At 44.0% G+C, this 24,329-nt stretch overlaps 1 protein-coding gene across 1 annotated transcript; it reads left to right on the plus strand.

Moving 5' to 3' along the window:
- The first annotated feature begins 13,763 nt into the window (after positions 1–13,763).
- rabggta (Rab geranylgeranyltransferase subunit alpha) lies at positions 13,764–22,937 on the plus strand. Its single transcript, XM_070961511.1, has 17 exons — positions 13,764–13,859; positions 14,206–14,252; positions 14,408–14,518; positions 15,144–15,268; positions 15,367–15,554; positions 15,693–15,950; positions 16,130–16,213; positions 16,319–16,401; positions 18,919–19,014; positions 19,932–20,037; positions 20,118–20,169; positions 20,249–20,337; positions 20,433–20,521; positions 20,604–20,720; positions 20,797–20,910; positions 21,065–21,152; positions 21,886–22,937. Exons 2-17 carry the CDS (start codon positions 14,250–14,252, stop codon positions 22,032–22,034), a joined length of 1,752 nt encoding a protein of 583 aa, XP_070817612.1. The 5' UTR covers positions 13,764–13,859; positions 14,206–14,249; the 3' UTR covers positions 22,035–22,937.
- The last annotated feature ends 1,392 nt before the right edge of the window (positions 22,938–24,329 follow it).

Consider the following 24,329-nt stretch of genomic DNA (forward strand, 5'->3'; position numbering starts at 1 on the left):
TAGCCAATCTTGTTTTCTGTGTCACTGAAGTCGCTTTGTACGCCGGTTGAAAAACGCGGACATGATTCAGGATGGAGACCAGTTACTTTTTGCTGGCCGTCGAGTCCAGGTTTGATTTCATTTGATCTATTTATTTTTTTAAGATCGCCGTTATGACATCAATATCTGTCCAACATCTAAAAGACAGAGGCAGCTCTTGCTGCCTGCAGAGGGGCTACTGTTAATTACATTATGATTAGGTAAGCACATTGTCATTGCACTGAAAAAAAGATATTCTCTGAAAGAATGTTTGAACATTGGTTTTTTTTTTGTTTGTTTTTTTTTTATTTAAGTTTGATTTAGATGTAAGAAAGAAAAAAATTGGAAATGTAAAAATAAGTGTTGTGAACAACGCTTGAGTCAGTGAAGGAGGAGCGATGGTGGATTCAGGTTGCCTCGAAAAACATGTCTAGGTAGGGAATACTATTCCATCCTTTTTCTATACCGCCTATCCCTTTCGGGGTTGCGGGGGGGCTGGAGCCTATGCGAGAAGGACACAAAGATCAGCCTGGAAATTGGCAGGCTGGACAAGGACATTATGAGATCCTCAGATCATCTGCGGAACAGCAAGAGCTTCTTGATGCCAGACTGTAAATAAAACTTTCATTGTAATTTAGAGCGTTTGCAATAGCAGCGAGCATGCAGTCACTGTCAAATTGTGCTTTGTTTCATTTGCAGTGGCGGGAGACAGTCCAGCACCATCGCCCGCTGACTCTTTGTCAGACAGATCAACCAGCCACATTAATAATGTTCTGCATTGGCTGGCCACACTTCAGATCAGCACAGATGCAGAAAACAAGCAGAGCTCCGGCTTCTCTCAGACTTCAGGATACAGATCTGAGCTGCCACACGACGACTTGGACACTGAAGCTGATGTTCCTGAGTGAACTGTCTCAGCAGGATAATCTACTCGAATATGAAATCAATACCACAGGGGTGTCATGATTTTGATTCCCAGTCCAATTATTGTAAGCTATTCTTATTACATTTGAATTATTTAAATCTGACCATACGGCCTAAGTGTGATTTAAAAGTCTGTCTGTCTTTTCAAAGATTAATTTGAAAATGTAAATGACACTAAATGCCAACCCATATATTCAGTGGTCTCTTGATCTTCACAAATCAAAACTTGATAATCTAACAATAGAATAGCTGCTGAAAAAATAACAGTTGGGGCTCTATTTTCGACTCCGCTGCCGGCGCGGCGCAGGCTGCCGCCGGCGCAGTTGTGTTTTCGAGCGGCGCAGGCAGGCGCACGGCGCATTTGGTATTTTGATAGACCGAGGCGTATAGAGGTGAGCCAGAATGGGCGCAGTAGGGGGGAGGTGTCGGCATAATGAGCCGGCGCATTGGAATTTTCGACCATTTCGGTATGCACCGGCGGCGTAAAAGTGCGCTGAAAGCTCGCCACCTCAGACCTCGTCAACTCGTGCGCTCACGTCACCAATACCTCACAGTCAGGTTTCCACAGTGTCTGGCATTTCACTGCGATCAATTATTAGCAACAGCCGCGATTCAATGCAACTATCTGAGTCAGCACATACAGTCAGACCTAAATTTATATATTTTGATCCGTATCTCATCTGACCACATCGAAAGCGCGTTCGGCACGCGTAATGGTCACTCAACCTGACTGAATGTGCACAGATGAAACAGGGATGTCTGATGATCTGTGACTCAAATTGCCTGGTGATAAACGTGTATGCCACTTTCCCCGGGTCGGCACAGGGACACCCCTCTGGATGTGTGGCTGCTAGATAATAACGGCTATCCACTGAAAACGTGATGACGCCATATATCACACCGTCAACAAGACGGCAGCGTGGTTTTAACGGTGTTTTCAGCGGTGTTCGGTCAGTCATCGAACGCACACTGCGATCAATAATTAGCAACAGCCATGATTCAATGCAGCTGTCTGAGTCAGCACATACAGTCAGACCTAAATTTATATATTTTGATCAGTATCTCATCTGACGACATCGCAAGCGCGTTCGGCACGCGTAATGGTCACTCAACCTGACCTAATGTACACAGATGAAACAGGGATGCAAACTAATCATCTCAGAGCACTCGAGAGACAGACACGTGAAAAACGTAAGTGATGATCATTGTCCGCTATTACCCACGTCATTTCATTCCAAATACAAATGTTATCATTGTAATGCTTAACGTTATCTACAAAGATGGAGTACATCATTGCTTTGAGGAGGAGGAGGAGGAGGAGGAGGAGGAGGAGGAGGAGGAGGAGGAGGAGGAGGAGGAGGATTTACCATCTAAGGACCTCATATTTAGACATCAGAATCAGAAATCCTTTATTTATTCCCGAGGGGAAATTGTTTTTGTTGCAGTGCTCAAAACTGCAACAAAAACAAAATATACCACAAAATATAGAACATCATATAAAACAATATATATATATATATAATGAGAAAAAATAAACAGTATATACAAACGGGTGTGCAAAGTAATACAAACGGATGTCAGGAGACATGAGTGACGTCAGTCTCCTGGAAACTTGCCATGCGCCTCGCCAGCGGTGTTCTTAAAGGTGAGGCGAGGAGCTGCTGTGATTGGTGAAGATTTGACTCGGCTGTGCCAAACCCACTCCACGCCTTCTCCCCTCCCTCTTTCCGAGTTGCGCCGCTGGGTGGGACTGAAATGAGAAGGAGGTGGGGATGTGGAGCTCACGAAAATACCAAAGTCTGCGCCGCCACGCCCCATCGGCGCAGCGGACCTGACTTTGCGCTGCGCGGAGTCGAAAATAGAGCCCTTGATTTAAAGCATGACCTTAAAACTGAAGTCAAAACAAAACGTTGATCTGGAAAATCATGACACCCCTACAATGTACTCTAACTTGATGTACCATAATATAATGGAAACCAATCCTTTTATTGATGTTGCTGGCTTTCAAGACCAGGTATTATTATTTTATGTTATTTATCTATTTGCTTTAAAGATCACCATTACAATGACATCAATATCTGTACAAGATCTAAAAAACAGAGGCAGCTCTTGCTGCCTGCAGAGGGGCTACTGTTAATTACATTATAAATAGGTAAGCACATTGTCATTTCACTGAAAAAAAGATATTCTCTGAAAGAATGTTTGAACATTGTTTTTGTTGTTATTTTTTTTTTTTGTTTATTATTTAAGTTTGATTTAGATGTAAGAAAGAAAAAAATTGGAAATGTAAAAATAAGTGTTGTGAACAACACTTGAGTCAGTGAAGGAGGAGCGATGGTGGATTCAGGTTGCCTCGAAAAACATGTCTAGGTAGGGAATACTATTCCATCCTTTTTCTATACCGCCTATCCCTTTCGGGGTTGCGGGGGGGCTGGAGCCTATGCAAGCTGTCAACGGGCGAGAGGCGGGGTACAACCTGGACCGGTCGCCAGTCGATCGCACAGCAACACACAAAGGCAAAGGCGAATTTATTTGTATAGCACAATTCACACACTAGGCAATTCAAAGTGCTTTACAGAAGCATAAAGCACAAGACAAACAACCATTCACACTCACACTCACACCTACGGGCAATCTTAGAGTCACCAATTAACCTAATGAGCATGTTTTTGGTCTGTGGGAGGAAGCCGGAGCACCCGGAGAGAACCCACGCATGCACGGGAAGAACATGCAAGCTTCACACAGAAAGGCCCCGCCCGGGGATCGAACCGGCAACCTTCCTGCTGTGAGACACACGCACTAGCTGCTGCGTCACCGTGCCGCCCGGGGAATAGTACTAGAACATGAAATAATCGATTTAACCATGGAATTTACAGATGCAGACAGGCTAGAAGAGAAGCACCGTAAATTCAATCGTGAATTATATCCGATGTTTGTATCGGATCACCGATATGAATTGGTGAATCTCATCATCCCTACAAGTAACCCATGATAGGATGATGTAAACACATAGAAAGCAGGTTTGAACCCAGAGCCCTCTTGTTGTGTGGTGACAACACCAACCTGTGCACCGCTTTGCTGTCTTCAGTCAGTGACATCTGCTTTCCTGTAACACCTGAAACAACTCTTCACCTTGGAGAACTGTCTCTGGAACCACCTTTTCAATTTTTTGACTTTGTCTCCTCGACCATGGCAAGTGTTGTTCCCATCTGAATTACGTTTAACAGAGGCAGGTGAAGGTGCCTCATTTGTGCCTGGTGGTTGCTGATTGGTCCCAGCAGCGGTGGTTTCATCTACGCCTGCTGCGGCTGGTGGTCCATCATCATTGCCAGCAGCGGTTCTGTCAGCTGTGGTTGTGGAGGCATGTCTTGGGCCATCAGCGACTGTTTCATCTATGTCTGCTGGTCTGCCATTGGTCTTTGTGTTGGTTTCTTCTTCATCTGCATGTAAGTCATCCTGGCTGCCGGTGAACGGTCTGTGGAAACTTACCACTTCGCTGGATGTTGCAAAGCACCTGAATTCCACTGATGACTGCTCCAACTGGCACTTCTCAATAGCCAAACAGGCTGCGTCCATGTAATTGTTGTTATTGTTGGTAGAGCGAGGACTTAAGTGTTTCATCGTGATAAAACGGTGCCCTAAAGCTTCACTGGGGGTGATTCGTTTTTCAGGATCCACATGCAGCATGCGTTTGAGGAGGCTTAAAAAGGCTGCTGCATCCTCTTGCTCAGCGGGATTGTCTGCTTCTGGGCGGGTGTTCAATATGTCATTGAAACTGGTAAATGTCCGAGAAAAGCCCAGTGGTTTTACATTTTCGTCTCTAATCAGCTTCCATGACGCATTAGGGGAGTCCTGAGAGCGAACAAAATATTTGTGGGTATGAATCCCAGAGTCCAGCAGGTCATCGCCAGGCTGACCCTGGATCTGCGTGATGAATCCCATGAGCTCAGATTCCTGCCGAAATGCGAACAGGTGTTTGCCAAGGTACGCGAACGCCAGAACACACCCGAGGCTCCACATATCAACAGCCTCACTCAATGGGAGGCCCAAAATGACCTCTGGGGCACGGTAAGCAAGAGGCTGGATTTGGACGCCAGGGCTCAAATTGGAAACCGGAAAGGCCAGACCAAAATCAATCAATCTCAGCTTGAAGGGATGCGACTGTTGATTAACCATCATTATGTTATCTGGCTTGATGTCTGTGTGTACCACACCTACACTCTTGAGGGCATTCAGAGCCACCAGCATCTGCTGTGCGATCACTCTAATCTGAGACAAAGACATTGTTTTAGAAATGCTCTTCCTCTTCTTCTTCATCAGTTCTTGAAGACTGATGTCCAGCTTTTCAAATGCCAGACAAACGTGTCCCTTGTGTGTAAAATGGTCAGTTAATCTGACCAAGTTGTTCTTGTTTTGGTCAAGGTGTTTTTCAAGTTCTTGAAACATATTCACCTCTTCTTCAGCAACTGAGGAGAACTGTTTCTGCAAAATCTTCACAGCCATCTTCTCCATTGTGGTTGTGTGTACACACTCAACCACTTGTCCATAAACACCCTCACCCAGGAAATCTGTTATCATGTAACGGCCTGATTTGCAAGGCAGGACTTCATACACCTGAAAAATTCTTTCCTTTGTAGCCATGTCTGAAAGATAAGTTTCTACTGAATTTAACTAGTACTCACTTCTCCAACTCTCATTTGATCAATATTGACTACAACTGCATCAAAGGCACTGCTTGATATATATGTAAGAATTCTCCTTTGATCTTTGAGCTTAGATCTTTAATCATCCAATCACAACCACAACTGATTCAAAAAATAACTAATCAGGAAGTGACACCGCATTGGCTGAAAATCGTGATGTCACAATTATAAGTGATGTCACGCCCTGACAGATGTGACGTCACAAAAATGCAAACGTTTGTTTAAAAAAAATAAAAATCGGGAAAAATTAGAATTTGCAAATTGTAGACGCAAATGTTAACTGAGGATTTAGGATCAAAACTCATAACGGTCGAATATAACGTGGAGCGGACACTCCCGTCGTCAACACACCTATTTCACTCAGGTGTTATGGCGATGGATGTTGCCCCGTCACTCTTTGTCCACTGTACGCCGATGAGCGACCATGTGGGATAAAAGCTGATTAAGACTGAAATGAATCACAAGTAAGGGTTCATATTTAAAATGAACAGCGATATAAAATAGTACTTCTTACCTTCTTCTGCTCAAATCTCACTCTCAGGTTGGCTACGCTCGGCTTTGAACGTTGTTCATTGTAGCCAATCTTGTTTTCTGTGTCACTGAAGTCGCTTTGTACGCCGGTTGAAAAACGCGGACATGATTCAGGATGGAGACCAGTTACTTTTTGCTGGCCGTCGAGTCCAGGTTTGATTTCATTTGATCTATTTATTTTTTTAAGATCGCCGTTATGACATCAATATCTGTCCAACATCTAAAAGACAGAGGCAGCTCTTGCTGCCTGCAGAGGGGCTACTGTTAATTACATTATGATTAGGTAAGCACATTGTCATTGCACTGAAAAAAAGATATTCTCTGAAAGAATGTTTGAACATTGGTTTTTTTTTTGTTTGTTTGTTTGTTTTATTTAAGTTTGATTTAGATGTAAGAAAGAAAAAAATTGGAAATGTAAAAATAAGTGTTGTGAACAACGCTTGAGTCAGTGAAGGAGGAGCGATGGTGGATTCAGGTTGCCTCGAAAAACATGTCTAGGTAGGGAATACTATTCCATCCTTTTTCTATACCGCCTATCCCTTTCGGGGTTGCGGGGGGCTGGAGCCTATGCGAGAAGGACACAAAGATCAGCCTGGAAATTGGCAGGCTGGACAAGGACATTATGAGATCCTCAGATCATCTGCGGAACAGCAAGAGCTTCTTGATGCCAGACTGTAAATAAAACTTTCATTGTAATTTAGAGCGTTTGCAATAGCAGCGAGCATGCAGTCACTGTCAAATTGTGCTTTGTTTCATTTGCAGTGGCGGGAGACAGTCCAGCACCATCGCCCGCTGACTCTTTGTCAGACAGATCAACCAGCCACATTAATAATGTTCTGCATTGGCTGGCTGCACTTCAGATCAGCACAGATGCAGAAAACAAGCAGAGCTCCGGCTTCTCTCAGACTTCAGGATACAGATCTGAGCTGCCACACGACGACTTGGACACTGAAGCTGATGTTCCTGAGTGAACTGTCTCAGCAGGATAATCTACTCGAATATGAAATCAATACCACAGGGGTGTCATGATTTTGATTCCCAGTCCAATTATTGTAAGCTATTCTTATTACATTTGAATTATTTAAATCTGACCATACGGCCTAAGTGTGACTTGAAAGTCTGTCTGTCTTTTCAAAGATTAATTTGAAAATGTAAATGACACTAAATGCCAACCCATATATTCAGTGGTCTCTTGATCTTCACAAATCAAAACTTGATAATCTAACAATAGAATAGCTGCTGAAAAAATAACAGTTGGGGCTCTATTTTCGACTCCGCTGCCGGCGCGGCGCAGGCTGCCGCCGGCGCAGTTGTGTTTTCGAGCGGCGCAGGCAGGCGCACGGCGCATTTGGTATTTTGATAGACCGAGGCGTATAGAGGTGAGCCAGAATGGGCGCAGTAGGGGGGAGGTGTCGGCATAATGAGCCGGCGCATTGGAATTTTCGACCATTTCGGTCTGCACCGGCGGCGTAAAAGTGCGCTGAAAGCTCGCCACCTCAGACCTCGTCAACTCGTGCGCTCACGTCACCAATACCTCACAGTCAGGTTTCCACAGTGTCTGGCATTTCACTGCGATCAATTATTAGCAACAGCCGCGATTCAATGCAACTATCTGAGTCAGCACATACAGTCAGACCTAAATTTATATATTTTGATCCGTATCTCATCTGACCACATCGAAAGCGCGTTCGGCACGCGTAATGGTCACTCAACCTGACTGAATGTGCACAGATGAAACAGGGATGTCTGATGATCTGTGACTCAAATTGCCTGGTGATAAACGTGTATGCCACTTTCCCCGGGTCGGCACAGGGACACCCCTCTGGATGTGTGGCTGCTAGATAATAACGGCTATCCACTGAAAACGTGATGACGCCATATATCACACCGTCAACAAGACGGCAGCGTGGTTTTAACGGTGTTTTCAGCGGTGCTCGGTCAGTCATCGAACGCACACTGCGATCAATAATTAGCAACAGCCATGATTCAATGCAGCTGTCTGAGTCGGCACATACAGTCAGACCTAAATTTATATATTTTGATCAGTATCTCATCTGACGACATCGCAAGGACGTTCGGCACGCGTAATGGTCACTCAACCTGACCCAATGTACACAGATGAAACAGGGATGCAAACTAATCATCTCAGAGCACTCGAGAGACAGACACGTGAAAAACGTAAGTGATGATCATTGTCCGCTATTACCCACGTCATTTCATTCCAAATACAAATGTTATCATTGTAATGCTTAACGTTATCTACAAAGATGGAGTACATCATTGCTTTGAGGAGGAGGAGGAGGAGGAGGAGGAGGAGGAGGATTTACCATCTAAGGACCTCATATTTAGACATCAGAATCAGAATCAGAAATCCTTTATTTATTCCCGAGGGGAAATTGTTTTTGTTGCAGTGCTCAAAACTGCAACAAAAACAAAATATACCACAAAATATAGAACATCATATAAAACAATATATATATATAATGAGAAAAAATAAACAGTATATACAAACGGGTGTGCAAAGTAATACAAACGGATGTCAGGAGACATGAGTGACGTCAGTCTCCTGGAAACTTGCCATGCGCCTCGCCAGCGGTGTTCTTAAAGGTGAGGCGAGGAGCTGCTGTGATTGGTGAAGATTTGACTCGGCTGTGCCAAACCCACTCCACGCCTTCTCCCCTCCCTCTTTCCGAGTTGCGCCGCTGGGTGGGACTGAAATGAGAAGGAGGTGGGGATGTGGAGCTCACGAAAATACCAAAGTCTGCGCCGCCACGCCCCATCGGCGCAGCGGACCTGACTTTGCGCTGCGCGGAGTCGAAAATAGAGCCCTTGATTTAAAGCATGACCTTAAAACTGAAGTCAAAACAAAACGTTGATCTGGAAAATCATGACACCCCTACAATGTACTCTAACTTGATGTACCATAATGTAATGGAAACCAATCCTTTTATTGAAGTTGCTGGCTTTCAAGACCAGGTATTATTATTTTATGTTATTTATCTATTTGCTTTAAAGATCACCATTACAATGACATCAATATCTGTACAAGATCTAAAAGACTGAGGCAGCTCTTGCTGCCTGCAGAGGGGCTACTGTTAATTACATTATAAATAGGTAAGCACATTGTCATTTCACTGAAAAAAAGATATTCTCTGAAAGAATGTTTGAACATTGTTTTTGTTGTTGTTGTTTTTTTTGTTTATTATTTAAGTTTGATTTAGATGTAAGAAAGAAAAAAATTGGAAATGTAAAAATAAGTGTTGTGAACAACACTTGAGTCAGTGAAGGAGGAGCGATGGTGGATTCAGGTTGCCTCGAAAAACATGTCTACGTAGGGAATACTATTCCATCCTTTTTCTATACCGCCTATCCCTTTCGGGGTTGCGGGGGGGCTGGAGCCTATGCAAGCTGTCAATGGGCGAGAGGCGGGGTACAACCTGGACCGGTCGCCAGTCGATCGCACAGCAACACACAAAGGCAAAGGCGAATTTATTTGTATAGCACAATTCACACACTAGGCAATTCAAAGTGCTTTACAGAAGCATAAAGCACAAGACAAACAACCATTCACACTCACACTCACACCTACGGGCAATCTTAGAGTCACCAATTAACCTAATGAGCATGTTTTTGGTCTGTGGGAGGAAGCCGGAGCACCCGGAGAGAACCCACGCATGCACGGGAAGAACATGCAAGCTTCACACAGAAAGGCCCCGCCCGGGGATCGAACCGGCAACCTTCCTGCTGTGAGACACACGCACTAGCTGCTGCGTCACCGTGCCGCCCAGGGAATAGTACTAGAACATGAAATAATCGATTTAACCATGGAATTTACCGATGCAGACAGGCTAGAAGAGAAGCACCGTAAATTCAATCGTGAATTATATCCGATGTTTGTATCGGATCACCGATATGAATTGGTGAATCTCATCATCCCTACAAGTAACCCATGAAAGGATGATGTAAACACATAGAAAGCAGGTTTGAACCCAGAGCCCTCTTGTTGTGTGGTGACAACACCAACCTGTGCACCGCTTTGCTGTCTTCAGTCAGTAACATCTACTCTCCTGTAACACCTGAAACAACTCTTCACCTTGGAGAACTGTCTCTGGAACCACCTTTTCAATTTTTTGACTTTGTCTCCTCGACCATGGCAAGTGTTGTTCCCATCTGAATTACGTTTAACAGAGGCAGGTGAAGGTGCCTCATTTGTGCCTGGTGGTTGCTGATTGGTCCCAGCAGCGGTGGTTTCATCTACGCCTGCTGCGGCTGGTGGTCCATCATCATTGCCAGCAGCGGTTCTGTCAGCTGTGGTTGTGGAGGCATGTCTTGGGCCATCAGCGACTGTTTCATCTATGTCTGCTGGTCTGCCATTGGTCTTCGTGTTGGTTTCTTCTTCATCTGCATGTAAGTCATCGCAGCTGCCGGTGAACGGTCTGTGGAAACTTACCACTTCGCTGGATGTTGCAAAGCGCCTGAATTCCACTGATGACTGCTCCAACTGGCACTTCTCAATAGCCAAACAGGCTGCGTCCGTGTAATTGTTGTTATTGTTGGTAGAGCGAGGACTTAAGTGTTTCATCGTGATAAAACGGTGCCCTAAAGCTTCACTGGGGGTGATTCGTTTTTCAGGATCCACATGCAGCATGCGTTTGAGGAGGCTTAAAAAGGCCGCTGCATCCTCTTGCTCAGTGGGATTGTCTGCTTCTGGGCGGGTGTTCAATATGTCATCGAAACTGGTAAATGTCCGAGAAAAGCCCAGTGGTTTTACATTTTCGTCTCTAATCAGCTTCCATGACGCATTAGGGGAGTCCTGAGAGCGAACAAAATATTTGTGGGTATGAATCCCAGAGTCCAGCAGGTCATCGCCAGGCTGACCCTGGATCTGCGTGATGAATCCCATGAGCTCAGATTCCTGCCGAAATGCGAACAGGTGTTTGCCAAGGTACGCGAAAGCCAGAACACACCCGAGGCTCCACATATCAACAGCCTCACTCAATGGGAGGCCCAAAATGACCTCTGGGGCACGGTAAGCAAGAGGCTGGATTCGGACGCCACGGCTCAATTTGGATACCGGAATGGCCAGACCAAAATCAATCAATCTCAGCTTGAAGGGATGCGACTTTTGATTAACCATCATTATATTATCTGGCTTGATGTCTGTGTGTACCACACCTACATTCTTGAGGGCATTCAGAGCCACCAGCATCTGCTGTGCGATCACTCTAATCTGAGACAAAGACATTGCTTTAAAAATCCTCTTCTTCTTCATCAGTTCTTGAAGACTGATGTCCAGCTTTTCAAATGCCAGACAAACGTGTCCCTTGTGTGTAAAATGGTCAGTTAATCTGACCAAGTTGTTCTTGTTTTGGTCAAGGTGTTTTTCAAGTTCTTGAAACATATTCACCTCTTCTTCAGCAACTGAGGAGAACTGTTTCTGCAAAATCTTCACAGCCATCTTCTCCATTGTGGTTGGGTGTATGCACTCAACCACTTGTCCATAAACACCCTCACCCAGGAAATCTGTTATCATGTAACGGCCTGATTTGCAAGGCAGGACTTCATCCATCTGAAAAATTCTTTCCTTTGTAGCCATGTCTGAAAGATAAGTTTCTACTGAATTTAACTAGTACTCACTTCTCCAACTCTCATTTGATCAATATTGACTACAACTGCATCAAAGGCACTGCTTGATATATATGTAAGAATTCTCCTTTGATCTTTGAGCTTAGATCTTTAATCATCCAATCACAACCACAACTGATTCAAAAAATAACTAATCAGGAAGTGACACCGCATTGGCTGAAAATCGTGATGTCACAATTATAAGTGACGTGACGTCACAAAAATGCAAACATTTGTTTAAAAAAAATCTGGAAAATTTTGAATTTGCAAATTGTAGACGCAAATGTAAACTGAGGATTTAGGATCAAAACTCATAACGGTCGAATATAACGTGGAGCGGACACTCCCGTCGTCAACACACCTATTTCACTCAGGTGTTATGGCGATGGATGTTGCCCCGTCACTCTTTGTCCACTGTACGCCGATGAGCGACCATGTGGGATAAAAGCTGATTAAGACTGAAATGAATCACAAGTAAGGGTTCATATTTAAAATGAACAGCGATATAAAATAGTACTTCTTACCTTCTTCTGCTCAAATCTCACTCTCAGGTTGGCTACGCTCGGCTTTGAACGTTGTTCATTGTAGCCAATCTTGTTTTCTGTCTCACTGAAGTCGCTTTGTACGCCGGTTGAAAAACGCGGACATGATTCAGGATGGAGACCCGTTACTTTTTGCTGGCCGTCGAGTCCAGGTTTGATTTCATTTGATCTATTTATTATTTTAAGATCGCCGTTACGACATCAATATCTGTCCAACATCTAAAAGCCTGAGGCAGCTCTTGCTGCCTGCAGAGGGGCTACTGTTAATTACATTATGATTAGGTAAGCACATTGTCATTTCACTGAATAGGGCTTGTATTTCGCTATATTATTATGTATTACATCTTTTGTCCCTGTTTAATATGTTCAATGTTATGCCCCCCCCCCCCCCCCCCCCCCCCCCCCCACCGAGTAAAGTAAACCCATGGTGAGATGATGTAAACTCCACACAGCTAGCAAGCTATTGTCTTCTTTGAACGTTGTTTTTTTTTTTTGTTTGTTTGTTTTTTTGTTTCGTGGATTCACATTTATTATGTCCGACATATTTCGTACATGTTCTCTGGGAAGGAACGAGTAAATCAAATTATAGCACAATCTAAGCAAACCTACTTGGCACATTGGAAAGACGAAACTAGAAGGTGATGTATATTGGAAAGTTTTCTGGCCCTAGAAAGAGATCTTAATTTGGCAGAATATCTCTACTGTTATGGAAAGCAGAGACAGATCCTAATCAAAGACCAGTACGTGGCACACAGGCAAAAATAAAATAAAATAATTCACGGCAACCAAAGGAAACATACTGTAAAATGTTCTGTTGGATGTGTAGAAAGTGTTCGACGCATTTTAAACATTCAGTCAAATAAGTAACAGTTTTAATTTCAGATTTAAACACTTTAATGGCCTCTCAAAATGAAGAAACAGGGCAGAGAGGGCGTATCTTGCTGCTCATGACTGTTTATATCAGCATGCCACGACCTGAATGACAGTGATCGACCCAGACCCACGCAGCACACGCATGCAAGCACGCACACAGTGCGATGTGATCTGTCGACATGCAATTGGAGAGATGGTTATTGAAGGAGTGAATCAATCTTCATGTTGTTTTGATGTTCATGCTGCTGTAACTGTGTACTGCCCAAATAACTGGACCCGTTGTATTTTGAGTCACTCTCCCCTGTGACACGTGCGCCAAGATTCATGAGTTTTCAAGCATCCATAGCCGCTCAAAATCGCTATGAAGTGGTAATATTGTTATTATCATAATTATTTATTTATTTTTTATTCTATTTTAAATTCAACTGGGCCTCCTTTCGGTGTTTCGGTCAGTTTTCTTTGGCTACTGTTTGCTCTTTTCTCCACTGGAGGGAAGCAAAACTCCGCGCGCAGGAAAATAGTATCGATGACGCAATTTTCATGAGACGGAAGTGACAAGTTGTAGTCGTTAGAAATCCTGATGGTGACATGACAAATCCAACTGCACTCTGAAAAACACCAAGCAAGACCCGACCAAGAGCAGGTGGGTGTTTTCTGGGCTGGGCGGCGCCGTGTGCAGTGTTTTCCTGTTATGAAAAGGCGTTTTGTACCGCAGGTTGCTGTTATTTTGTGCTGCCTTGCATGAGCCATGAATGAGCCCAGCCCAGTGTTGGTGGTGACAACGGAGCTAATTAGCAAGCTAACTTCAGACTTGGAGCTGTTTGTGTGGAGTGTGTTACCCTGAATATATCACAGCGATCATTAGCTAGCGGCTGGGCTCGTAATATTGACTTGTCATAACTTTCGTGCCTGTCTGTCAGCTCTCAGTGTGTTTGTGTCATGTCAACGTTATTTAGGCCTCACACTGAATATCTCTCCTCATTTTCCAGCAGAAACAGGTTTTTTGGGGAAGTCTCCATCACAAGCAGAAAGGATGGTAAGAGATTTCCCATTTACTCATTTCCTTTTGAAATGCATGCCCCTTCACTGCTGTCATACAGTGTCCATATTGCATATGGAGTGATTAATTATTAATAATAACCTTTTAGCTACAGAATAAACTGAGCTTTTTTTTTTTTTTTACTTTGACAGCATGGCCGAGTGAAGATTAAATCTACAGCCCAGCAGGAGGAGGAGAAAAGAAAGGAGCGGGAGAAGAAACTGAAGATATATGTGGCTGCACGAGATGCCTGTTTTTCTAAGGTTGTGTAGAAAGACAGATTTCACCATAGATTTTACATGATAGAGCCTGTGATACTCAGCTTTCTTCTTATTTGAAACAAAAAATCAATGAAAAAGGCAAAAACTGACAATGAATTGATCCCATGGGTTATCAGTTTATTCTTTATTCTTCAACTGGATCCACGTCAGCTTCCACAAAGTGGTTGCTGGGCTTAAAAAAAGACATTTTAAAATCACAGCATCAATAAGAAATGAAATATGAGCCAAATAATGAAGACAGGAAAGTGAAATGTTTCAACACGTGAAAAAATAAGTAACAGTCACGTGTAATGAAAGAGCACAGAGCCAGAAAGTATATAAAATCAAGCACAAAAGGTCCCCAAAAGTTTGTGTTTTAGGGACCTTTTGAATGTTTGTGCCTGTGTAGCTGAAGCATCCTATAGTTTACTGTTTTGCTGTAAATCTGTAAGATAGAAATAACAGTTAATATGCAGGATTCACATCATGCATTGTGCTTACTGAACAGTCTCAGTGACCAAGCTGTGTCTGTTGACTGCTTGTGTCTCTTCTGTCCTGTTCCTCTTGGTGCCTGCCTGCCTGTTTGCCGCTCTGTGTGATTGCATCACACCTTTTTCCTATGTGACAGAGGAAGGAGGGCATTTGGGATGACGAGGCTCTCCAGCTGACCCAGCAGCTGCTATCATCCAATCCTGACTTTGCAACCCTGTGGAACTACAGAAGAGAGATCCTAATGCACCTGGAGACTGTGAAGTTAGATCAATACCTGTCCTCTTGTCAGCTGTAGATTCTCAGTATGACTCTTTTTCAGTGATAAATCATCTGAGATACGTTTCTTGTATCCGCTCCAGGGACGAGGATGAAGTGCAAAAGGTTTACGAGGCCGAGCTCTCGTTTCTAGAGTCTTGCCTGAAGGTGAACCCTAAGTCCTACGGGAGCTGGCACCACCGAGGCTGGGTCTCAGCCCGCATGCCTCGACCTGACTGGGCCAGAGAACTGAGCCTGTGCGATCGCTGCCTCAGCCTGGACGACCGCAACTGTGAGTGACGGAAAAAGGAAATACAAGAATCATAGAGATTTGGAGAATATTGCATCATCTTGTCATTTTATCTCAGCCCAGTACGTCACTACGCTGTTTCCATCCATGTCTCACACCATATTCTCCCATCTCGACCAGTCCATTGCTGGGATTATCGCCGGATGGTCGTGAAGATCTCTGGTGTGCCTGTGGATCAAGAGTTGGAGTTCACCGATCGTCTTATTGGCTCCAACTTCTCCAACTACTCCAGCTGGCACTATCGCAGCACCTTATTGCCACTGCTCCACCCGGAGTCTCCCGAACCCCCATCACCATGCCGCGAGCCTCCCCAGTCCTCCCCTCCACCTTCTCCGCAAACCCACTCTCATCGCGTCTGTGAGGAGCAACTCCTCAAAGGTAAACTGGACAAAATCTCAGCAGATGACTGGCCAGGTTGTGTCGTCAGTAGTACCTGGTAATGACAGACAGGGGGCAGTCTGAGGCTTGAGAAAGACTAGAAAGAGCAGTGCTTTGCAAGTTATGTCTGATGCGCAATTCAGCACATTTAGCATTTAATTATACCTTTTTTTTTCCAGAATATGAGCTTGTACAGAATGCTTTCTTCACTGACCCCAACGACCAGAGCGCTTGGTTCTACTATCGCTGGCTGCTCGGCAGAGGTATGTCCACCTGTGTCTGTATGTACCTGTGCATGCAAATATTTGCTCTACTTTCATTTTTCAAACACGAGTTGCACAAACCTAAACTTTCTGTCTTTCCAACAGCGGAACGCGAGGAGATGATAAGCTGTGTGTACGTCAGTCGGGATGAGGAGAGAGTGGCTGTCGCCTTCTCGAGGCCTGTTAATGTGAGCATCCTCGCCTGTTTTCATGGATGAAGCTTTCTTATTCTCACAGTGTTTCGCACATTTTCTGTTGACTGAGTTCACTTTTTCAACACTCTGCACACAGTTATCTTTACCAGCACACAGCTCAGCACAACAGTTCAAACTAGGGATGTCCCGATCATGTTTTTTTGCCCCCGAGTCCGAGTCATTTGATTTTGAGTATCTGCCGATACTGAGTCCAGATCCGATACTTCTATCAAACATTATGAAACGAACTAAGAGCAAAGAATAAGATCCAGGATGTCCCTTATTTTTATTTTTTATTTTTTTACCAATGGCTCTTATATTAACATAGTAACACTTATGCACAGTTGTGCATGCATGCAGTGCAGTGTATTGTAAACTTCTATGAGGTAGCTTCAATTACAGTCTCAAGTCAGAACAGAACACAGAAATAAAATAAAATTTTCTTCACGTTAGGAATAGTGTAACATTACGTAAGGGATAATGTCCGACGAGATGTCCATTATCAGAAATGAATGGACGACGCGGAGGCGTGAACCTTGAATGAATGGACTTCGCTTTCATTTCTGATAATGGACACCTCGAAGGCCATTATCCCGCTTATGGTCACTTACGAAAGAAATAAATATTAAATCAATTATTAATACGTTAATGTTGTTTTTTACCGTTAAAATCGTAAGTTTTCCACAAGAAGCGGCTGAGTGGATGATTTAATATCTCTCGTTGTGACGCGTTGCCAAGGTAACCGGCTCTGGCCACAGAACCTGCAGCTCGGTCGGCCGCAGCTGTTATATTAGGCCTAATCAGTGGAGGGAAGCGAGATGATTGCTTAACGTTATGTCACGTGATACAAAGTATCATTTCAGAGGGCAAGTGCACCTCACCGCTTGTGTGTGTCCTCTACTGTTTTGCCGGTGTGATAAATAAACTGTGAAACAACGTATGTTAACGTGAGTTTCTGTTGCCACGGTTACCAACTAGCGTTTGAGCCAGCGCAATAATTTAGAACGATCAGGCTATTTGACCGGAACTTTTTTATAGATGTCTACAACACTTTTTAACGGACACCCTGCAGCCAATCAGAGTCTGAGTCTGAGTCTGCAGTCACGCGATCGGCCCCGATTTCAGATCACGTGATTGGATCGGGACAACCCTAGTTCAAACCAAACCAAAATACTTTCTACACATCACAGGACCAACTCTTGGACCAGAACGTTGCGTTCAGGTGCAGTATTGAGTGTAGGTCACTTGCATTTTGGCAGCGCTCAGATACCAACACGCACAGTCACTGTAGTTTCATAAATCAGAAGAAAATGACTTGAAGCATTAAAGTACGGCCTTCTCTGTTGGAAAAATGTTTCAGTAGGTTTTATTTTCCTAAACCAAAGACCTTCAAATAGTTCAACCAAACAAACGTGTAAATGAGGGGTGAGCAACAGTAATACTGTTCATGGTAACACCACTGTCATTTTTGAGTTTTCTTCTGATTGATTCAGATTTTTAAAAAGAAAAACCCAGGTGAAAAAATATTCTACTTAAATTATGCGTTTGGAAGTGTGTACTAGGTGCACGTTGTGCTATTTTTGTCGCCCTCAAGCATGATTGTACTCAAGTGGTCCTTGAGTACAACTTGAGCGACACTTAAAATGTAAATAGTTGCTGAATTGGCACAACTTTTTACAAATTTAAGTGTCCTGAAGTACATCAATGAAAATCAGGATTCATGAAGATTCAGAACACACTTGCAGTACAGTTGTATTATATCACCAGTGTGCTGGAAATATACTTAAATATACTGAAAATGAAGTACTTGCTTGAAGTACCATTTTTAAGTATTGCAGAATTAGTACATTCATTTTTTACGTTTAAGTTGAACTTCATGACATCTATTTAGAAGTACACTTTTTTAAAGTTATATGTCAAACACTTTAAATTAAGCACACAAAGTAAAAGTACTGATTTTCTTTACTTTGACCGGATTACTTTGTGTTTGTCCAGGACATTGAAATGATCGCAGAAATACCCTGAAATGAAAAGCCACATCGACCAAACCTAGTTAAAGTATGTATTCATTATACGTGTGTAGGATAGTTACAGATACTGATACTCTACACTCACCCACATCACACCTGAAGTCCCCTTTATGTCCTGCTCATGTCTTCTCTTGTCCCCCTATCCTCACCAAGTCTTTCATATGGCCCAATTAGCGAATTCTGTATTTTTAAAGTTGTTTATTTCCTTTAGATGTAGAAAATTTAGTCTAATTTACCCTCATGTTGTGTTACGTTGGCTCTGACTTTAAACCGTAACAGCTTTTAAAATAATACGCAGAACTTGCAAAATGGACTAAATCATGCACAGAGACGTGGCTGTCGAGTTGAAATCACTGATCCATGCTGGCCCCTGTGCTGCTGACTGTGTGAGGAGGGTTTTTTTTTTTTCAGAAAGGTGAGCTCAGTGTGGAGAAATGTGTGTAACTAACTGTTCACTCTCTTCCTGCCTGCGATCTGTTAGGCGCAGTCTGTCGGCCTGCTGCTGGTGCTCGACGGGCAGCCCCAGAGAGTGGAGTGGAGGAGCGTCCACCCGCGTTTCAAACACAGCCCTGTCTGGGTATCCTTTTCCATTGGCTGGTCGTTGCCTTGGACATTACTATCGTCTGTGCTGCTGGTTGAACAAGATCCTCTTTGAAACATTCTGTTCGCATATCACATGTTGATAAGACGCTGTGGTATGTGCACAGAGATAGCGTTCCTCACAGCACTTCGGTTCATGGACTGGTTTGGAATCTCATTGTTACACCTGCCACAGACGTGTAATAGGACTTCCTGTTGTAGCTCTTTCTAGAGCTTGTCTGACTTGTCAGGGCACGGTGACGCAGAGGGAGTCAGAAACACAGCTGACGTATCCGCTGCTGAATTCCCTGCAGCTGCAGGAGTGCTGTCTGCGTACGACTTGGCATGTTGAGCTTCCTGTTTATGTGACCTGGTTTCATTCCTGAAAGAATTAAAGATCTTTTCTATGGGTGCACAACCCAAGTAAAAGTACAAGGACAGCAGGAATCACGTCTGATGCCAGAGCATCAGAGGAGCTGCTGAGCTCCTGTCCAGACCCAGATATTCCCACAGCTCGCTCCTGCTTGCATGAACCACGTGAATGATGCATCAGCCTGATGCCTCCCTCAAACTAAATATGTTTCTCTCCGTCATGTTCTGATTGTAAGTTTGAATCTTAATTGTCAAAACAAAATTATGTAAAATAAGGCGCAGTAGTCGCTGATAGAAGTGATCTCAGCAAAGCTAAATGAATTCATAAAAGCTTCAACTGTTCTGCCATCATGTCAGGGATGTTATCGTTATGCATAACATACCCAGCTCTTTAGTATTGGCATGCAGCCATGGACTTATATGCACACTCACGCGTGGGTCTGGGTGGGTTTAATTCAAAGATGGTTAATTTATGTCAGGCTCAAACTCTTCCTTTTCACTTGTGGACATTTTGTCCTTTTTTTAACCTTAACGCCGGCTCAGATCTGCGATCTCCCTCCTGGAACGATAAGCGACATCACAAATGAACACAATCTGACCGTGCACTGGACTGAAAAACACACTCACAGAGACTGTGCTCTGTACACAGGTGATGCATCCTTACCTATGATCTTTACCTGCGTGTATTTGCTCAAGCATCCTCACGCTGTGAACTTTTAACTTCCAAAGGTCGAACTGAGAGCTGGTGTCGGGACTCTGCTACGGATCAGGAACTTTTCAGGTATTGTCTTAAAAAAAAAAGGCAGTGCGTTGTGGAGGTTTTTTAAGGCGTGAAATGTGAGCGTGCTCTTTCTCTGTAGGAGTGAACTGTCAGTCGAGAAGACGTCAGTGTTGCAGTCGGAGCTGCAATCCTGCAACCAGCTACAAGAACTGGAGCCGCTCAATAAGTGTAAGTGCTTCTTCTTTGTTTTTCACTGAACCAAATCACCAACTTCACTGAAGTTCTCTGCTGCTCATCATGATGCATCTGCTTTCCTTTGGCAGGGTGCTTACTGACCATCATCCTCCTGATGAGGGCGCTAGACCCTCTAGGATATGAGAAGGAGACGCTTGCTCATTTCCAAACACTGAAGGTGGGTACCAACCATGTACAGAGTGTGACACTGGCCAGAAAAGAGCTGCAGATCACTGACCGAAGGCTCTCGCTTCCCTCAGGAAGTGGATTCCATGCGCTCTGCGTACTACAGCGACCTGTGCAGCAAGTTCATGATTGAAAACACCATCCTGAAAATGGAGTACGCTGAAGTGCGCGTCTTCAGTATTTCCGACAAGGTTGGTTCAGAATTTGATCATGAAATTATTTTCCGCCACGTACAGAAGTTCTGAAAAGTCTTTTCTTTTCTGACAGAACCTGACCACCTTATGCCACCTGGACCAGCTGTTACTGGTTACCCATATCAATCTGTCCTCTAACCAGCTGCAGCGGCTGCCTCCTCAGTTCGCCATGCTGCAGTGCCTGGAGGTAATAAAGCTGCTATTCAAATCCAATCATCTGTCCTACATGGACTGTTTCCGTCCTTCTCTTGTGTGTCCCACAATTGGTAGATTACATTAGAAATGGTATTGATTACATCTCTTTGCACAACATGACTGAAATGGCTTCTTCACGCTTTCAGGTCTTGGAGGCTGATAACAACTCCATAGAAAACCTGGAAGGAGTGTATCACCTTCCCAAACTGGAGGAAGTCCTCTTGAAGAACAACAGTATCCTTAAATCCGTCTTTACGTTCATGTTTATTTGCTGCATAGCGTCCCGTTCTGGATCTGCGTCAATCCTGCAGCATCCCTGTCGTGAGGATCAGTGTATGTCTTTACACTCCTCTCGCAGTGCGCTCGTGACTCAAGAAATGTGTGAATCAACTCTGAGCTCGCAAGGCTCAGTGCTGCAAAACAGCCCCGCCAAAGAGCGCGAGCAGCTGACGGCGCGCGAAGGCTGCGGCGCACACAAGAGGCACGAGGACGGTGTTTACCGAGTTTGGAAAATTGCGGCGGTAACGAGACTCTTCTCCTCAATGCATGAATAATTTGTTTTCACCTGAAACTTTGAGTAAATAAAATCAGCACTGCAATTTCACCAGAGCAAACAGCATCATTAAGAAGGGAAGAGACACTCAACGGCGCATCATCGCCGCAGACTCCTTCCCCTTCATGCTTCACTTCCGCCGATACGCTTGAGAGGAATTAATGTGCTTTGCAGGTCGTGACTCTCAGGCTCAAGTTTTGTTTTCATTGTACGTGCGTGGCAGTGTCAGTGCATATATGTGGAGTGTAGTGTTTTATATTTAGAGAAATTAATTAATATCCCGGTGTCGTATTTGACACGTGGGTCTGACCTTTGCACCAGTGTTGGGAAGACGTGCGTCTCCTTCTGTTCATTGCTGCTGATGTTGCTCCCCACGGCACACGGGAAGACTTTTTCATTAACCCAAATGCACAGAAATCTCGACTTTGGCAGACCTTCAGCCGCTGGCCTCCTGCCCCAAGCTGAAGCGCCTCGATCTTCGTGGCAACCCCGTCACTCAGACAGCCAACGTCGAGTCGGCGTTGGCCGAGCTGCTGCCCTCAGTCACGGACCTCCTGCTCTGATAGGGAATCACTGCCATCATCGTCCCGTCGCTCGACTGTCCTTCACATTGTCCGGCGTGTCTGTCTGTGAAAGAGCAAGTGGGTGTTTTTTCAAGCGTCTTGTGACTCTGTTCCACTTGTTTGGGGAGGACGTCAATCACATCAAACCCCCTCCCCGAGGGTCTGAAAGGCTGGCGCCTCAGAGCGTGTGTCAGAAACCTCTCCAACACCATCAGCCAAATGTCGAGATGTGTGCGCGCATGTGTGTGTGAGTGAGTGTGTGTGTGTCCTTAATACAACAACCCCAAATGCATGCAGAAACACAGATAATGGAGTGAAGTGACTGTACATGGATTGGCGTGCAGCAACGTTGGCTTATCGCTTCTATGAGCTTTAAAACGGTCGAATTCAAAGAAAAGCTTATTACTCATGTTCAGAGCGTCGCATTATTCTCATTCACATTTTTTAACAAGGTTGTGTAAAGCATTTAATATATGACAATATACTGTTGCACAGTAAGTCACAGACCCAGTAATAAAACAGCACACATTGTGTCACTGCCTTCCAGAAAGCCTCCTGTGTTTTTCACTGTCACAGAGAAACGAGCAGCGGATATTCAGATGTTCCCTCATCCCCAGCGCATTCATGAAGGTGTGCCAGCAGTGTGTCATCCGATTCAGTTTCTCCTTACATTGCTGTCTTTGTTCATTTGTTTTTTTTTGTGTGTGACAGATTGGACTTTGCATCACATCAGGTTGATGTTTGTTTTACTCTGAAGTCACAGCATCTTAAACCTTGAGGCGAAAGCTGTTGTAAGGGAGTGTCTAACCATGACAAACTGAAATTGAACTTGGAAAAATACCACGCCTTTCAGCTCATAGCACAAAAGGAGAAAGAAATAAACTTCATCTGCTGTTTCTCACAAATCCCTTGCCTCACCTGGACACTCAGATTCAGCCTGTAGAGAGTCAGTGGCGGTCTGCAGCCCACAGCGGTGCTTTGTGCTAAAGGCTAATGTCAGCGTGCTAACATGCTGATGTTTAGCTGTTAACATTGACCTTATGCGCCATCTGCCTTTAGCATGCTAACATATGCATATTACCCACTCTGTAAAGTGTCCTTGAGTGTTTTGAAGGGCGCTTCTAAATAAAATGTATTGTTATTATTATATGCTAATAGGCAGTAAACATAGAGCTGCAGCGGGAGGGAATGTCATTAGTTTTGCAGGTAGAAGTAATAAACAAACTGATATTTGATGCTGTCAGGAGATATTACAGTTCAGCCAGTGGGGAAATGTCATGGCGATTCATCCAATAGTTTAAGCTCAAAACCACAAATTTCCACCTGCTGGTGGCGCTAGAGGAAAAATCTTTGATCACCAAAGTCAGCAGGACGCTTCCTCTGTGCACCACGAACGTCTCAAAGTTTCCTGGATCAACCAATAGAACGACACATGTTGCTGTTGCTTGAACCACACCGCTAGCATGGCTAAAACCTGCTTTTCCTGTCAAATAATCACTAATATTTTACAGGTATGTACAGACAGTGAGCTGTCTGATTAGTGCCAGTTCCACTGGCATCATAAAAACATTTATCTAATCCTCCAACTGGGACTTAACACCCGTTGAGTATCCCTCTAAACTATGCAAAAGAATTTAGCTGCTATTGTTCGGAGTTAACTCATCAAACAGTTGAGAAACTGAATGAAAACCAACTCAACCAGTCAGTGAGGATAACTCACATTATTCACTCCTCCAGCTCATGTCACATCTATCCGATTTACAAAAGAGGGGACGGACACACACTCCCTGACGATGTGTCAGACCTCTCTGTGAGTCGAGGTGTGGACCGTCCCACACTGTGGGTGAGCCATCTGTCCTTGAGATGGACACAGGGGAGACTTTCTGACATGTCAAAGAAGGAAACTCACAGGTGTGAATAATGAATTTAACAATGACATTTAGCTGCTTCAGTTTCAGGGTCCTGGTGCTCTGCATGCTGGCAAAATGTGTGCTTAGAAATAGACCCACTGGTTGATTCGTTTCATCTGTAAAGTTATTTATTCGCCCTTTTTTACTGTTTATGTACCTGATTTTATTTTTTAACCATGAGTTTGGGATGGGACATGAGGCTGAACTCATACACTACAACCCAGATTAAAAAATAAATAATATAAACGGTGCAAATATGACTGATTGATTTAAAGAAATCATATGCATCAAGAGAGCGCTTCACATGGAAAGGATGAAGCATCAAATCACAGAATAAAATACAGTTAAAATAGATTGCACAGAATGCATAAAATCAAGTAAAACA

Source organism: Chaetodon trifascialis, chromosome 4 (genome assembly GCF_039877785.1).
Source record: "Chaetodon trifascialis isolate fChaTrf1 chromosome 4, fChaTrf1.hap1, whole genome shotgun sequence".
Lineage (NCBI taxonomy): Eukaryota > Metazoa > Chordata > Actinopteri > Chaetodontiformes > Chaetodontidae > Chaetodon > Chaetodon trifascialis.